Source organism: Lonchura striata, chromosome 6 (assembly GCF_046129695.1).
Source record: "Lonchura striata isolate bLonStr1 chromosome 6, bLonStr1.mat, whole genome shotgun sequence".
Lineage (NCBI taxonomy): Eukaryota > Metazoa > Chordata > Aves > Passeriformes > Estrildidae > Lonchura > Lonchura striata.
Genome location: NC_134608.1, coordinates 46,437,248 through 46,455,071, shown reverse-complemented (window position 1 = coordinate 46,455,071; position 17,824 = coordinate 46,437,248). Strand labels below are relative to the sequence as shown.

Genomic DNA, 17,824 nt, shown 5'->3' with positions numbered 1-17,824 from the left:
AGGACACCCTGGCCCTTCAGCCACGTCCTCTGGTGGAAAACACCTTCTGGGCTGCAGGGTGCAGGTGGAGGGGGCAATGGGAGATGCAGGGAGGTGAGTGGGTGCTGTTTAGTTGCATGCAGCTCCTTGCAGGGCTCTCTGGCATGCTGCTGCCAGCCTACAGGAATTGAAAGGAGACTGCGGTGTAGAAAGGAGGAGAAAAAAAATTAAAGAAATCATGAGATCAGCAAGCTTGAAACCCTGGCAAAAGTGCAGTGGCTGCCTCCGGGTGATGTGCTGTGGGAAAAAGAGAATGCTGCCCTTTCCCTCCTTCCTGAAGTGCTCCCTGCATGGAGAAGCATGCGCAGGAGCTCTTGTCCCAGGAGGAATGTGCCTGGGCTGTGCAGAGACCCAAGATGGGGTTGTAAGATCAGTGTGGATGAGGCTGTGGGGGAGTCCTCTGTCTGCCATGTGGGTGGCAGGGGTTAGGAAAGAGCAGTGGATCCCAGCTTGGCTTAGCTGACACCGGGAAAGCCATTGCCATCTCCCCCTACATCTTCATACTGCTGGGCTTTGGGAGATGTCGTTCCTCCCCATCCTTGAGATTCACTAGGGCAAGGTGGACAAGCAGATTTTGTGTCTGAGTTAGTGGATGTGGTTAGTGGTGTTTCCCAGCCTCCTTTTAAGGAGCAAAGGAAAAAAAAAAAATCACTCCATTTTTTCATCGTCAAGCAGAGAAATCTTTTGTGCTGCCTCTTAAAGGGACCTTGAGTAACTGCTGAGAAATCGTCATCAGTTACATCACCTCTAAAACGGCTGCTGCAGGCACCTGACAGCTTTGTCCCACTGTTACTCTGGGGAATCATTATGCTCCAAATTCCTCGCCCTTGGAGAAAGCCTGCATGGCTCGCCGGGAGGGAGGAGCCACTGCGCAGTTTGTGATGCTGTGAGTGGCAGAACAGCATCGGGAAGAAGGGCTGAGGTTCCCAGCGGATGGGGTAGAGCAGGGGACGCATCCTGGAGTTTCCTAACCTCATCCCACTGGCGAGGCTGGGTTCATCAAGCCGTGCAGGACCCGAGCATCTTTCTGGGAATGAGCTGAAGGCGCTGCAGCAGCATCGCCTCGGGCCGGAGCGCTGCCGTTGCCTGGCAGCTGCGGGTTTCCAGGGAAACCAGAGGTGCTAACTTGTTAATGAGCCCCGCGTCCCTGATTGCTGCTGCAAAATAATAATAATAATTAGTAATGGTCCTGTGATTTAGGAATCCCTCAAACAGCATGAGCCAGCCGAGGGGAGCTTGCTAAGTGCTGAAGCACTTGAAAGAAATGAGGGGATGAGGACGGGAAAAGGGTGTGGGGCTTGGAAAAACTGCTGTGGTTTATATCTTAGGAAGTGTCTGGAGAGCTGGGGTCCGGTGGGATCCTGCCAGCATCCCAGCAGTGAGCCTGAGGCTGGTTGCAGGGCTGACCTGGATGGACAATGGAGCCCTGGCCAGACAGCATCTCAGTGCACAGCTCACAAGGCACGGATATTTTCCCCAACCCCCAGGGCTGCAAGGGGAAAAGCCAAATCATTTAGTCCCTGGTGCCACTGAGTCCCTGGTGGAGATGGCAGTTCTTCAGGAGTGGCTGCTTTCAGATTACTGGGGACAAATAAACAAATGTTTGCCTGTGGTGCCCTTATCCCTTGGTAAACTCACAGTGGAGTCACCACCAGAAGAGTGTGCTCCTGGGATGAGCATCTCATGGAGTGTGCTGTAGCTCAGTCTCACAGGCACGATGGAAATGTGTTCCTGCAGCAAGGCTGACTTGCCTGGGGCAGTGGTGGGGAGCATCTCCTCGGTGGGGCTGCCTGTGGAGGGTAGAGCTCTCCAGGACACAACACGAGCTTGCTGCAAGGAGTGGACATGCTGGTTAGTGAGGTTTGGGGTTGCTGTAGAGACCTTCTGCCCTTCCAGCTGATGTCTCCAGTAAAAGAGAAACCAGATCTGTGCCCTTCCCATAGCACATCTCTCAGCTGGGAGCCTCGTGCAAGATGAGCAGTTGAGGGAAGTGGTCTCCTCTGGGTGGTCTGTGTTGGGCCAGCATGGGGATGAGTTCCTGTGGTCTTTCATGGACAGATCAGGCTGAGGTGTGTCCTGGGTTTTCTTGCTCTCTTGCCTGGCCTGCCCAGAAGGAGGTCACAGCCAGGCTGACCACTTGCATGCTGTGTGCATCTCTGCCATACTTGTGACTTGTGTGGCCAGCTCCCCTCACCTACACAGGTATTTGTGGAGTGACACCAGGGACAGAGTCCCACTGAGCTGGCCCAGCCCTCTGCTAATCCCTGCCCATCTTTCTGTCCCTCGGCTGAAGTGTGGCCTCTCCTGCTGGCTGTCCCCATTCAGCTAAGCCATGTGCCCATCTCCTCATTACAGGCACTCCAGAGAGAGGTGGGATTAAAGGATTATGATAATGTTCTTCAGGAGCACTCAGGAAGATTAAGATGGCTTTAATAAACTGATAAGAGAGGAACACAGCTATGTTTCTGAAACCCTAATTTAGGTTCCAGGTTAACCTTTTCCCCTGGTCTCCTCTCACCAGGGTGAGAAGATCTCTTACTTTAGTAGAGCTCCATGGCTAAGCCTCTTCCCTCAGTTTTCCTTCTGACCCATCTGAGCAGAAGCAGAAAGACATCATCCCTCCTTCTCTGGTCTTCCCAGGTATGAAGACATTACAGCTGGTTCTTCTCAGAGACCATCTCACACACAGCCTGCAAGGTGCTGTGAAGGTGCTATCAGAGATGTTGCTTGTCTGCCTTTGACCTGGCTGAACCTTTACAGAGAAGTCCTCAGGTCTTGGTTCTAATGCCAAGGTTACAGCTCCCCATGACCACACTGAGCTGGCCAACTCCATCCCCTGTAAAGGAGAGAGGGGCAGAACAGACTAACCTTGCCCTGCCTTCCCCCACATCTTTTGGGTGGAGGTGGGAGTGGGACCTGTTTGATGTGTCACATGTGTCTGCAGAGGTTTATCTGGTTGTTCTGCAGGAGAGGGGTTATTAGATGACTTGGGAAACCTCATTTTTCTTCTCCAATCTCTTCCACCCAAGCTTCCAGTCACCTGCCAAACTTTGTGAAGGCTTCTTGTGCCTTGGTTTCTCTTAAGAGTATGTTCATCAGGATCTGTTATCTTTTCTAGACCACTCTATTTGACAAAAAAGTTTACCCCTTGCTCACTATCTGGAGATTGGATACCATGTTATATCCGGAGTTCTGCAATGTTGGATCACTCCTTCCTCCCCCTTCACTCATACCTCTGCCACTGTATTATTCTAGGTTTTTTTGCCTGTCAACTCTTTCTACTCCCTTTTTCTTTCTTTGATGTAATTGGAAGAGCCAAAAAACATTCACAGCCTGGTGTCCTGATGGGTAAGGGAGGCAGAAAGTGATTTGGGGAGTGGGGTGTGAAAGGAAGACTAAGGGGAAAAGCTGGCTAATTTGCATCCTTTCTGAGTGCCCTGGCTCTATAGCCAAGGGACAGCAGGGGGGCTTCTGGCAAGGCGGTAGCAACGTAATGAGGTGTGTCATATCGCAGCAGGAGCCAGCCTCGCTCCCCCTCAGACCCCCTAATTAGAACTGTTTCAATTTTTAAGCCCCCCCTGAGGAGAGCTGGGGGGAGTGAGGTTCCTCCAGAGGGGGACCGCCGGTGCCCACCGAGGGGGCTGCTCTAATTGGAATTGTGGCGAGGAGCCGCGGAGCACTCCGTGGGGCCGGGCACAGCCGTGCCAGAGTGCCATGGGGCTGCCAAAATGCTTTGTGCCAGGAGGGGCTGTCACTGTCTCAGCTTCTAGGGGATTTTTTTTCCCTCCTGTAATTTGTATTAACATGTTGGCAGAGGCAGCAGGGGTGTGATACAAGGGCAGAAAAGTACTGCACATCCTAATGTGGCCTGCTATTGGGAGCTTGGATCCTGAGGCTGAAGCCTGGGTTACCTACTCCTTCTTTGGGAGGCAGGTCTGGTAGCCCAGGGAAATTTGGGCTGTTAGTGCTGGAGTCACAAGCCAGAGCAAATGCTGGAAACCCCATCCTCACATTCAGTGGCTTTCTGTTCTTTTCCTACAAGCTGGCAGTGTCCTCTGGGTTTGGTGGCTGGTAACTGAGGTCCCTGTCATGCCACCCAGTAGCATGTCTGACTCAAGCATCTTTTGTGTATCTTGAGCTACCATTGCAGTAGGTGCCTGCAGGTGTAAGAGCTTATGGGCACTGCTGGCTTGCTCGGATCAGAGTGACTCGTAAGCCTCCTCTGGTCCGTGGACCAAATCCTGATCCTGCAGAGGTCAATGAAAATCCTTAGGCTGGCCTTTTCAGGCATGTTATTCATAGTCCTCCTAATTCAGATGCATTAAAGCTTTCATGAAGCAGCTTGTGGGTTCTCTCTAAAACACCGTCTGGCAAGAACAAGAGGAGCCGGGTAGTAGCCCAGGCTTATTTTCTGAATGACTGCAGTGGCATTAAAACCTAATGCCATTAAAACATCCTGAACACTGACGTGTTCCATTAAAACTTAAGAGGACACCCTGAGCTGAATGCTCCCTAGCTTGCCTGCTTACCTTGTGGGCTGGACATGGAGGAATCTTGTTCTTCACCTCAGAGAGCACCAGGCTTGACCCCCCTCATCTCCTAAAATAGAAACACGGGGTATTTGTATACTGGGTATACTGTATGTGAAGCCTGTTAATAATCCTGTGCAAGTTAGGTGCTGAAAAGCAGAGAGCTCTCTGGGGCCATCTCTGTCCAAGTACAGCTTTCCAGCACCTCTGCCTTGATGCCTGGCCTCTTTCTTGAAGACAGAAATAAAGCCAACTTGATTTCTTGTCTTCTCTTGACTTGCCAGAAGGCAAGATACCCATGAGCAGGCTCTAGTAAACAGGCAGGTGAAATCCAGTGTGAAGTGGTTTGAGTGAGCAAACCTGATTTGGTGGTATGTGTAATGGGCCCTGAAGTAGCAGCAGAACCTTTAGAGCTGAGCTGAGCTGCTTCTGTGAAACCATCTGGTCTTAGCAGAGGTCAGAAAAAACAAATTGAGTACGAGGAGCTGTTGGACTGCAAACAGGGAAAGGAGATGACATCTTGCCCTGTGCAGGTCGCTGGTGTGCCTGGCTCTCAAACACGGCACATCGGGGCTGGCCAGAGTGGCAAAAGGTGTCTGTCTATGTAACTGGCAGCTCTGTAGATGCTTTGTCCTGAAAAGCTCTTTAAATTAGGTCTAAATGTGGTAAGAACTGTGGAGAAGATTAGGGAACAGGCACATGTGGTGTTTTCTGGTGCAAGTAGTAAGGGTCACCCGGAGGAGCCATCAGTTAGCAGATTTGGAGCAGACCAGTGGAAGGACTTCTTCAGAGTAATTAGCAAGCCATTCTGCTCGCTGCCACTGGCCACTGTGCCTGTTAAATCAAAAGCTGACATGACTTCAAAGAGCAATTAGACAAATTTATGAAAGAAAGTTCTGCTGAGGGCTATTAAATACATAGAGAAAACTTCTGGCTTGGGCAGCTCTGGAGACACACATGGCATCAGGCTGGGAGAACAAACCTCCAAAGTGTGGCTTGGTGCACCCCTAGGTTCTTCTGAAGACATCCAGATATCGTCCTGCCTAGCTGATGGGTTGTCATCTCCTTTCTTCTCTTTCCAGGCTCAGCACAATGAGTTGGCATTCTGGGCATTAGCAGCGTGAGGAGAATAGGACGGGTGCTGCCCTGCTCGCCCCTCACCCCTCGCTCATTCCCCTTGGGGAGACGGGTGCTGGCGTCCCTGCCCTGCCCTTCCACCCCTTGCTCCCCACTTGCCATAGAGGGGACTGGCCCGTTATGGCTGGGGACAGGCTCCCACGCAAGGTGATGGACCCCAAGAAGCTGGCCAGCCTCCTGAGGAACGGAGCGGAGGGCACCCTGGTCATCGACAGCCGCTCCTTCGTGGAGTACAACTCCTGGCACGTCCTCAGCTCCGTCAACATCTGCTGCTCCAAGCTTGTCAAGAGAAGGCTCCAGCAGGACAAGGTCTCCATCACGGAGCTCATCCAGCCTGCCTCCAAGATGAAGGTAAGGGATCTGACCCTCACCTTTCCTGGTGGGTGCTCTCACCCTCTTCCCTTGTGGGATGCAGATTGGCCTAAGGGATCCTTCCCCTCCATCCCTTGACCCTAGGTATCTGCCGGCATCTCTTTGACACCCGTTGGAGAACTAAAGTGTGAGCTCATTTGGCCTCAGGGCTGTCCTTGGGAACCTATTCATTGCCCTCACCCCACTGACTTGGCTCCCTGCTTCAGGAGCCCTCCCCAAGCAAGTCTAACAGGTATATCAGCTTTAGGACTTGTCTTATGACAGCAAACAACCCCCCAAAGCCTTCCTGGAGCTGTAAACTTAATCCCCTGCTAAAAACTCTTCCCCTCCCCTCTGTCATCTCTAACTCCATTCAGGGACATGTAATCCTCCTCCCCTGTGACGCCAGAAGCTCTTATCCGGTGTCATGGCATATTATCTCTCCCAGGCTTCTCTCTATCGCTCCTGGTTAAATAACAGAGGTGGCTCTGAGCCACGGAGCTGGGCTGGAGCGCCGGCCGGAGCAGTGCCGGGTGTCCCGGCACTGCCGTGGGCCAGGTCGTGCCCTCCGCGGAGGCTGCCGGAGGGATGCTCCGGGTGGTTCCGCGATGCTGCCGGAGGGATGCTCCGGGTGGTTCCGCGATGCTGCCGGAGGGATGCTCCGGGGGATTCCGAGATGCTGCCGGAGGGATGCTCCGGTGGGTGCCGAGATGCTGCCGGAAGACTGCCCCGGTGGGTGCCGTAGTGGCCACGGGACGAGCCCGAGGATGCTTCACCATCCAAAGGGTGACTTGCCATCACAGCCCTGCCAGTTCGCTCCCACCGTGCCCCCACTCCCGCCTTGTAATTTTATGGCAAAGCGAGGGTAATTCAGGCGATTAATCAAATGCTGGGCCCAGCTGGAGCCATCTGCGTGGTGTGTCCCCCCCGCCCCGCCACCCCGAGAAGCCACCGCTGTCCGCATTGGCTGGCGGTGACATCACCCCGCGGGATCAAGGGGACTGGCGGCGCGGGGGGGCCGGCCTCTCGCCAATCTGCTTCGGGGATGCTCTGGGCTGGGCGATTTGGAGGGGATTGCAGAGACTGATTCCTGAACGGCTTTAGCTGCTCTTAAATCCCCCGGAGAATAAAGCAGAATAATCAGTTTTTCGCAAGCTGCGAGGAGAGCGGAGCGGCCGCCCTCCTCCCGGCGAGGGTCACCTCTGCAGTGGCCGCTGTCACGTGGAGCGGCAGCAGCAGAACGAGCGATGCGCAAGGGGGATGGAAGAAGAGGAGGGTGATAGGGAAGGGGGAAGCGTGGAAGAGTTAACATCAGCTGATGCCATCCGCCTGCAAACCTGCAGCTCGCCAGCTGCAGTGGAGCAGTGGGCTCCCAAAGGGGCCGGCTGGTCCTTCCTGGCATTCCCTGCTCTGTCCCCATAGAAGGAGCGTAGAAGGATCGTTTTCTCTCGGCTCCTGGATCATTGCATAATGGTCCACGTACAGGCTGGGGATGTGGCTGTAACCAGGGATGCTAGGGGAAGAGGAGAGAGGCGTTGCCGTCGCCTTTAATTCCTATTTGCTTTTCTTTTGCTTACGGCTGAAATCCCTCCTGGCACATCCATGGGCAGGAGGCTTCATGTCCCCGATTCTGCTGCTGCTCTGCACAGCCCCTGCCGTGCCCACCGCTTGCTGGTTCTCCCAACACGTGCAGCTCAGGAATTTATTAAATGTCAGGACACCCTTGAGAGGTTAAGCCACTTGTCCTGGGAAGCTAGAATCAGGGGACTGGGAGGGGATCATTGCGGTATTCTCATCTGGCATAAAGCCGGGGTGGTGCCTGTGGCTTGGGCTGTCCAAGCCTTTCTGTGCATGCACTTGTGTGTTTGCGTTTTGGGGTGATGAACTCTTTTCTCGCCCTTTTTCCTTCTCCCCACCTCCCATTTCAGCCGGCCTGTATTTTGGGACTCTGAGAAATCAGTGCGAGCTGCTGCCTCAGCAGAGGTGCGCAGATCCTCAGAAAGCCGATGCAGACCCCTGTGTCATTTCCCTGCCTCCTCTGCCTCCCCCAGCCCTGCCGTGCCCCTGGCTCCCCGGTGCTGGGGGCGGGGGGCACGGCTGGCGTGGGGAGCAGATGGCAGGAAGGGTGACATCAGTAGCGCGATTGTCCGGCCCCATTATTCCTCCTGACGGGCCTCCCGCCCTCCTCCTGTTTCCTGCTCCCGGCCGGCCGGGCTGCCGAGACAAAGGCGGATGGCAGCGACGGGGGCTGCCCGGGCAGCCCAAGGGCAGCCGCGGCTCCTCGCCTCGTCCCGCGGCTCCTCGCCTCCAGCAAAGAGAGCGGGACCGGCTCATCCCATCCCAGCCATTCTCAGCGTGGGGTTCGCCTCCTGATACAGCGCAAAGCATTCGGGCAAACCCCACCTGGCCGCCCACGCCGCCCCTCCTGCCTGCGTGCTGATAGCGGGGGGTGGGAGAATTTGTCTAATTTGCTTTTCCCAGTGCTTACTCTCTCCTTTTCCGTATTGCAGTTAAGGAAGGGTACCGTTAGCAGTGCTTCTGTGGGCTGCAGTTTGGAGTGATGCTGTGAAATAACAGCAGCTCCTGGCTTTTTTTGGAGCAAGGAGAGGAAAGGACCGTTTGGGAGGAAAGAAGAAATGGAGACATTTAAAATCCCTTTATTTTTTTCAATGAATTATGCCTATTATCTTATGATTGTGGCAGCTGCCGTAGCCACTGCTCTCCAAGCCCTGGTGTGGACTATCTTCCTCCCATGGTGCCTAATCTGGGAAAAGCTGCAGCAGCAATTCCTCTTGCAGTCATTTCCCTCCACACAGAAATGGTACCAACATAACTGCTTCTGGTTGGTTTTGAACCCTTCTCCCAGTGCTGGCAATAGTAAACTCTAACAATAATCAATTCCGGTAACAACTGGAATGATTCAGCTCCTCAGTGCAGTTTGGAGACCCGAGGTTATGGGAAATTCCTGCTTGGGTTATTCACTAGCATTTCTTTAGGGAAATATTGAAAATTTTACTTCTTCAAGATCCCCCTGGAAAGTCCACCTCTCAACCACTTCTCACTTCCTGAAATGGAGCAGTCTCCAGAGCAACTACAGCCGTGCTTTGAGGCAAGACAAGGGTCTCTTCAGGTGATGGGAATATTTATTTCTTTGCATTAGGAGCTTGGCTCTGCAAGCAGCTGTTTTGCTTGAGGGAAAGCCGGGGCTTATTTTTGAGCCGTGTGCCTGGCTGTTCTTTATGTTGATGGAAGCCCTGTTATTTCAGTGGGGTGATTCACTGTGTTTTGAAACAATACGTGACTGAGATGTCAGTAGTAATTGGGGTAATAATAATAGCTCACTCTTATCTTAGCCTGGATCACCTGTAGAGCATCATTATCACTGCTTGGCAGCTGGGGAGAGACAGAGCTGGGACCTGAGCTGTGTTAACCACGCAGTGCTGGGGACTGATGTCCATGTGGGAGTTACCTCCAGCCAGAGATGGCGACAATGGTCGAGGCACAGGGCTTGGCACAAAGGCAATGAATCGATGGTCTCAGCTGGGTTTTGGTTGTAGCTGTTGGCTAGGTGGTCCTGGCTCCTGGCTGGTCATACCCCATACCCCTCCAGCCAGGATTTTAGCAGGGGGGAAATTTGTTCCTGGGGAGCTGCTCTGGGACACCTCCAGCACTGGAGTCGGCCAGCAGCTTTTCAAAGGCATGAATGGGTTTGCAAGCCCCACCCAACATCTATCTAGAGCCAAAAGACTTGCTTCATCTTGGCCCTCCTGTCGCTTGCTAGATGGATGTGGGGACCCTGTTTGGAGAGTGATGCCTGGGGTTACTTCAGGAGTCTTGGGGTGACAGCAACCCACATGGAAGTGTGGCTTCTCAGAAGGATACCTCTGTTGTCAGTTATGTCCATGCCCTATGCCAGCACCTGGCAGAAGCAGGAATCTACTATGGGGTGTCTCTTCAGCTTTATCCTCCTCCTCTGCCCCAGTTAGCTTTTAGCCTCCCTATGTTTAAAGCCAGGGCACGAGATTAATGGGAGACCCATGTGTTTGGTTAAATGTCTGTGTCTTATTTCCCTTTTTGGTTAAATGTCTGTGTCTTATTTCCCTTTGTTGTGAGAAGCCAGAATGCCAGTGCATCCTTTTATGTTCCATGAGGGCTCCTCAGGACCTTCCTGCAGGTATCCTCACCCCAGCAAGCCAGGTATTTATTTTCTGCAGCCAGGTCATGCAAGGCCAGCACTCGATTGGCATTTACATTGAGTGAAACCTTATAACTTTAATAAGATGTAAACCGTGTTGCACATCTCTGCTGTCGCTCAGCAACCCTGAAGTAATGGCCCAAACAAAGCCTTCCCATGTGGAGGGAACACTAAATCCTATTGTGGGATAACACTGCTCAGCCAGAGCTGGTATCTCTCCTGCAGCCTCCTCAGCCTGGACTGTGCAGCTAGGATGAGCCCCTGCCCCACCACAGAGGGGTAATTTTGGGGAAAGATGTTTTTGCTGGCATGGGCCTTCAGGGTGAGAAATGGGTCTTTGGGATGTGCTAGGGAGCCTTGAAAGGCTAGGCAGCTGCAGAGGACTGGTAGGTTCCTGGTTTTGAATCAGCTTGTCAGCCACGGTGTTTCCCTCCAGCTGTGCTTGGACGACCTCCCACAAAACTCCTGCATCAGGATTGGCTGAGAAAAAGATGCTGGAGTAGATCCTCATCTGGCTTATCTCAGGTGGCTTCAGTCATTTTTCAGTGTCTTATTTTCGAATTCCCATGTCCTTTTCTCTTCCCTCTTATCCTGCCCTGTCATGCCTTCTGTCATCCTGCTGAGCCATGGGGCCAGTTTTGCCTTCCAGTCCCTGGAGCCAGGCTGGGGACAGGTGGGTGCTTTGAGCCCCCTCCTCGTGCACAGCTGTGCGTGGTGCCCCGACGGGGATCTCCGTGGTGCGGGGCTGTCCTTCCGCTGCGGCGCGAAGATGTGATGAGCTCAGCTAAATCAGTGCTCCCTGCAGTTTTATTTGGATGGTGCTCACGTTGCTGAACAGGGAAGCACCTGCAGCAGGGTGTGAAAGCAGCATTCATAATGACAGCAACCCTGAGCGAAACTGCTCTGTGGTGAGATAGGGCTTGGCAGTGAGACAGCAAAATGAGGCGGGTGTCCATGAGTGGTACCTTGCTCAAGGGGTCTCTTAAAGACATTTTGGATAGGGCTTGGCACAAGGTGGCCAATGGGCAGCTCCACCATTCCCTGCTGAGAAGAGAGCAGCTTGCACACATTCCCTCCTTCCCTGCTTGCTGCTGCCTCCCCCTCCTCCCATGATGTGATGGATGTGCCTTACCCCTCCGGCTGGAAGGGCAGGTGCTCTCAGGGCAGGTGTGTGCCATACACCCAGCTCTTCAGCAGAGGAGCTAAGCCATGCCTCTGTGAGGATTTTTATCTCTTTTTGGTGCATGGACCTTCGGGTAGGTGTGGGAGTGATTGGCTGTGCCTTGAGTGCTCTCATTGCAATCCAGTCATCACCAGGCATGGGGGGACTCCTGCCTGCAGGTCATCCCACCATCTCACCTGCCCCAGTTTATCCCTGCAGGGATGGGAAGCGAGGTGCAGTTTGTGGCATGTAAAATCACATGAGAGCAGCCCAGGAGCTCCTTCCGCTCTTCCCAGTTTATCCTTGCAGTGTGCAGGCTCCAGCACACATTACAAAAGGAAGAAAGAGCATCACCCAGAACATCCATTAAGCAAAAGAAGAGATTTTCCCTTTCCTTCAGCCCTTAGGGGTGATCTGCAGGTTTGGGGTGAGGTGCAGTGCCTATAGAGGTGTTACTGTGCTTAGGTATGGTGTCCCCAGGCTGAGCCATGAAGAGCTGTTGGTCCAGTCCCCACTGACTCCAGCCACAGTACAAGGGCTGTGCTGGGAGCACCCCTGCCTGCAGAACCACTTCCAAATCCCTGTGTTCTTGTCCCTGTGACAGCAACCAGGCTGAGGAGCAGTATCCAAGGGCGAAAATTGGCTGGGGAGGAAGTCGTGGATGAAGTTAAGTAACAGCAAGCTGAGGGTGGGCGATGGGGAGGAGTGACCCTCTTTTGGGTGGGATGCTCAAAAGCACTTGTAGTTGGTAAGAGTGCACCAGTGGGCACCTCTCCTGACACATTCAGTTGTAGCCATGGAGCACAGTCCCAGCCTGGCTGGACACTCCATTTGGTGGTCAAAACCAGCTTGTGGAAATGGTGTGGAGCTGGAATTTCCTGCTTGTGTCACCACTAAATTCAGCTTTGTTTCCCATGGTGCTGTGGAATCCTCAGTGCTCAGCCCATTTCTCTGATGCCCATTTTTTGCCACTCCCTGCAGGTGGAGGCAGAGGACCACCAGGATGTGGTGGTCTACGACCAGAGCACGCGGGACGTCACCGGCTTGGCTGCTGACAGCTTCCTCTCCATCCTCCTGGGCAAGTTGGACAGCTGCTTCCACAGCGTCTCCATCCTCACAGGTAGGAGCCCTGGGTGACCAATCCAAGGGTACTCATGCCCTTAGCCTGGAGTGATGGAGCTGTGGCCATCCATGTCCATGTGCACCCACTTCCCTGGCCACCAGTGGCTGTGGTGGAGGAAGGCAGCCCTGCATGCAGGCTGAGGAGCCTCAGCCCACGATGGCATCACTGGGTCTTCCCCGTGCCTTTGTTCTTGCACTGCCCATCTCCTCGCCGCTGCACCCAGCAGCCAGGGTGAATGAAAGAGGAGGGTACAGAGGAGGTGTGGTGGCATGGATCCAGCCATCCAAAAGCTGCCCTTTGTTCTCCCATCCCTGTGTTGCTTCATCCCTGGTCAATGTGCCAAGTACCAGACCTGGTTCAGGCACTCTGCTCCCTCTTGCTGCTGTTAAAGGGAGGGCAGGAGAAGAAATCCATGGATGTACTGGAAAGGAGAAGGATGGCAGGGGCAGAGGGTCATCACTGAGTGAGTCAGGGTCTGCTGGAGATGATGCTCTCTGGGCACAAATGTGCAGGCTGCCCTAATTACAGCTCTTCTGCAGTGAGGCAGGTGATTGATAAATGAAAAGCTCCGACCCAGCAGAGGAGAAGAGATAGGCAGGGAACTGCCTGAGGGAGAGCTGAAGATGCCTTTGATTCCCCTTGGCTGGGACAGCCGGGAATCTGCCTACCTTTGAGCTTTCTGCCCATGGATGAGTGGGCAGGCACTGCCCCGTGTGGCCCCATAGTCCCACTGAGCTCAGCCACACTCCTAAACAGTGCCAAAAGTAGAGATGGGAACCACCTCTGTCCCTCAAGCCTGTCCTCATCCTGTTTTGGGGCTGAGGCAGAGGGTACCAACCTCTGTGCCCTGGGACACCACGGGGATGGAGGCAACTGCCACACCTGCAGAGTAACAGACCCTGGGGAAGGGTCATTGTGGGGGGAAGGTAGCAGGGGTAAGTAACATTCAGGGAGCCCTGCCCATGCAAGGCAGGGGTAAGTGCTGTTGAATTAGAGCACCTGCATTGTGACGGGGAGAACAGATCAGAGAAACAGTGGGATTAAACCCCCCAGCCCTGGGTTCTACCAACAAAACCAAGCAGGGATTACATGAAATCATGTTAAAACTAATTATTGTGGCCTGGGTTGCAGGAGCTCTGCTGAGGCCCGTGCTGGAGGATGCCTCCCTGAGCTGGCTATGGCGGTCCCTGGCCTGTCTCAGTTGCTGTGCCTGCAGTTCCAAGGTTGCTCTGGCATAAACTAGGGCACAGCTTGGCATATGGTGCAGAAGAAGGAAACGGTAGATTCACTTGCATCTGGGAAGGAACTTGCTTAGTCATGGGGATGGGTCAGGAAATAGCCTTGGTGGTGTGATCCTGGCACCCTCTAACCTGCTGCCACTTTCCCAGGGCTGGGTGAGGAGCAGTGCTGTGTGCTGGCTGCAAACTCCTGCCCTTCCCCACCGATTTAGGAAGAGGGGATCTCTCCTCCTGGAGCTGAACAGGGCTGTGTGAGGTGGCCCTGAAAACCCCAGAGCCTTTTTCTGCCTTAAAGCAAATGGAGGCCTGGGGGAGCCTTGTAGTGCCAGTGTCCCCCAGCTGCATGCACAGCATGCACCAGCAGCATGCCACCCCCTCAGCCATCAGCATGCCACCACCAAGCCCCTGCCAGCACACCTCCTGTCTCCTGCTTGGGCACATGCCTCCTCCATCATCAGGACAGCCATCTCCATCCTCCTGGGCTGCAGGAGCCCCAAGCAGGAGTGTGGCTAGGCACCAAGAAAAGCTCAAGACTCCCAAATTAAAAGCGCAGCAGGGCTTCAACCTTATGTGGAACAAGGGCCACCAGCAGGGGGAAAAAACTGGAGCTGAAATGTAGAACACTGGGTCATGGCGGCGTGTTTCACATGGAAATCATGATTGGAATGGCTGTGCAGAGCATCCAGGGGAGGCTGGGCACGCTTGCTGACAGGCACAGCTTCCTCCTGCCTGTGCTGTGGGCAGCAGTGGGCTGGTGTAGAGACAGCTCTGGAGTGCTTGGGGGGTCTGAGGCAGGATGTGTGAGTGGGCCTGACCTGAACTCTTGCCCTTGTGGGGTTTAACCCCTTAGTCTGTCCACTCCAGCCTCAAGCACCTTGTCCAGCCCCAACCCATTTGGTGTCTCAGAAGAAGTGCCAGAGTTCTCCTTGGAGGTGCCTTGTGACCCCAGTGGGTTAGCAATCCCAAAATTGGGAAAATTTCAGCCTGTCCCTTATGGATGCCATTACCTCAGGGAGGCTGTCCTGAGGGTCCCCAGTTCAGTGTGGTAGCCCTGCACAGCCCCTCTGTGCTGCCCAGCTCTCTCAGCCCCAGCAGATGCTTGGATCTGTGCCTCCCTGTCCCCATCTCATGCAAACACCAGGCTTGGCTGTTCCTGCTCACCTCCAGGCCACCAACCTTCTGACCCTTAAAACAGCTGATGGAGGCTGATGGGTGAGGACAGGGGAGCTGGGGGTGGCAGGACTGGTGCCAGGGACTTCTAAAGGGTTAACAGCCCAGAAGCAGCGATTCCAGTGGCTGGCAGGGAAGAATCTTAGTCAATTATTCCCAGTCTTGGAAATCATCAGCTTCTCTTCTTTTTTCTTTTTTTTTCTTTTCTTTTCTCTTTTTTTTTTTTTTTTTTAATTGTGGAAGTATAAATAGTGCTGCTTGCTGCCCTCCATCCGTGGGAGCAGAAAGACTGTTGATTTATATGGTTTTCCTGACATCACATGAAGTGGTGGAAAACTGAATGGAGCCAACATTTTTCCTGCATTACGTAATGCCCCCTCCCTCCCAGCCCAGCTCTGCTATTCCTGCAGGAGCCTGACTGTTCTTTAACCTTTGTTTACTTCAGCACAAACCCTTGCTTTTTTGCTTTTTTTTCTGCTTTTTTTCCTTTTTTTTTTATTTTCTTTTAAATTTTGCCTTTTTTTTCCTCCCTTATTCTTCCCCTTTGCAATCACCCGCTTGGTTTTTATTAAGGGGCATTATCTGCTCATGAAGCAGCAGCAGCAGCAGCAGTCTGGCTCCATTGCTCCCTGACAGCTCCTGTGTGCCGGCTCTGGTATGGGAGCCTGTCCAGAGCTGTGTGTGGTGCTGAGCTTCACCAGCTCCTCTCCATTTGTCCAGCTGCAGCGGGCAGTGTGGAGATTTTCTTCTACTTCTCTTCAGTGGCTAAAAGCTGAGGGCTTGGGATGCTGGTCCAGATGATGCTCAGTCACCCACCCTGTCCTTAGGCTGAGCACCAGGCTCCTCTCTCCCACGTTTGAAGCTGCGTGCCAGCTGGAGACAGAGCCAGGATGGCAGCATGGCCAGCAGTGGTGGTCCCACAGCCTTGGCTGCAGGGCTGGGGACCCCCCTTGCATAGCAGAGGCTCTTTTTGCTGGAGTTCCGTGTGCTGGGGGAGCTTCACCGCTGTGATATCGTGCTCCGACCTGAAACAGGCCCCTCAATTGCGTTCTGAACTCCAGTCATGAGCTTTTCATCTGGCTCGGGAGCGCGTGTGAGATCATCTTCAGCGCCCCCCTCCCCCTGCTTTTGTACCAATTCTTCAAGGAATGTTTAAATTTTCCAGTCCTGTTCTTTCTAAATTTGGAGCGTGTGTTTACTCCCAGGATTCGGAAAGAATGTAACAATATCATCAGCGACAAATCCCTCCCAGCCCTTCACTCGCCATCCTCCTCGGTGAGCGGGCTGGCCATGACCCAGGTCCTCTCCAGCCCGGAGGTGCCATGGCCATCCAGCACGGCTGCAGAGTTGGAACTGCATGGCTGCAGAGATTTTGGGGATTTTTTGGGGGAATCTACCAAAGACAGGTGCCGCAGGCAAAAAGAAGTAGCAAAAAAGGAAAGGGGATTTCCATTGCAGGATCTGACTTGGGCTGCCCAGGCATGAGTGGGTTTAGCACTGGAATTATTTTAGACACAAGGACTCAGAGATACATGATTTTAATTAAAAAAAAAAAAAAATAAAAAAGGAAAAAAAAAAACAGAATGAAAGGTGGAAAGAAAAAACACTTTTTTTTTTCTGTATAGGGACATTCCTAAAAAGAGGTTAAACAACAGGGCGATTGAACATGGTTTTGTTCATCCTTGGCTGAAAATTCGGTAATGCTTTCTCGTGTCGTGTTGGTGAGAAGCCACATGCCAGCCACACATTCCCTTGCTGCTTGCTCCTCTTGAAACATACTGGGCTGGAGGTGTTCTGGAGGAAAAGAGAAGATGAATGAAAAAAGACAAGCTAGGCAGGTATGAAAGCAGGACAGAGGCAGGGCAGAGCAGAGAGGCTTGCCTTCAGTCCGAGTCTCAGAAGCTGGAGTGGCAGCATGTGTGTCCAAAGGTTGTCATGGCATATGCTGAAGATAAAAGCTTAGCAGGATCTAGAACCAGGATTGAGGTATCTTTATAAACTCAGTGTCAGGGAAAAAAAAAAAAAAAACTAAGAAAGAAAATACCCCAAATACCCACATTTTGGTGACAGAATCACAGAATATTCTGAATTGGAAGGGATGCACAAGTATCAAGTCCAACTCTTAAGTGAATGATCCATACAGGAATCAAACCCTCAAACCCATGGGTGTCACTAGCACAATGCTCTAACCACGCTAGCAAATCTTAGGATTTATCAGTCAAAAGCTGTCTGATGGGAGTGGGGAGGCAGGACCTGAGTGCAGCTGGCAATTTGATGGTCATGTTCCTCATCACCCTCTCTGCACAGCATCACAATTTCACCTGTTGAGTTTGGGCTGTCAGGATGTCTGATGGAGACATAGCATGTGCAGAATGTCCCCTGACTCCAGCAGAGCCTCTACTCAGTGCAAGGGCCTGAAGGTGGCCTTGGAGGTCAAGCATTAGGACTGTTTCAGGTACCCTCAGTCTGTAATGTCTAAGAACACTTGGGGACTTACTGGCATGAATCCATCAGATGCACCTACAACATTTTCCTTTAAGTCTGATTACTGTCTCTGAACCTCCTGCAAGCACCCCTGTCCACCTGTGGCCATCTCCATCCCATAGCATATTGTGATGAACCTAAAGAAGCAGATGCTTAGCTGGCAGGAGTGTGGGTATGAATAAGGAGGGTATGGGAGTGGGATGAGACAGGAAAAAGAGTTCCCACAGGACTCTCAATTTCTTGCTTTTCCCAGACTTGGGAGTTTTGAAGAGCCAGCTTTGTAAATAACGTGAATGGAGATTCTGGTTGTTCTTCATCTAAAATTGCCCACATGATGGTCAGGAATGGAAGAAGGGTAAGAAGGGCTGTGCAGGAGCTTACATCCAGCTTTTCTTC

At 52.9% G+C, this 17,824-nt stretch overlaps 1 protein-coding gene across 4 annotated transcripts in view; it reads left to right on the top strand.

The window, feature by feature from the left end:
* Nucleotides 1-17,824, top strand: part of DUSP8 (dual specificity phosphatase 8) — a 40,641-nt gene that overhangs the window by 8,417 nt on the left and 14,400 nt on the right. For all 4 annotated transcript variants that reach the window (XM_031505058.2, XM_031505059.2, XM_031505057.2 and 1 more), the window contains exons 2-3: nt 5,651-6,056; nt 12,395-12,533. In XM_031505058.2, the coding sequence (XP_031360918.2) occupies nt 5,826-6,056; nt 12,395-12,533 (370 nt within the window). In that variant the 5' untranslated portion in view covers nt 5,651-5,825. The remainder of the gene's footprint in view (nt 1-5,650; nt 6,057-12,394; nt 12,534-17,824) is intronic.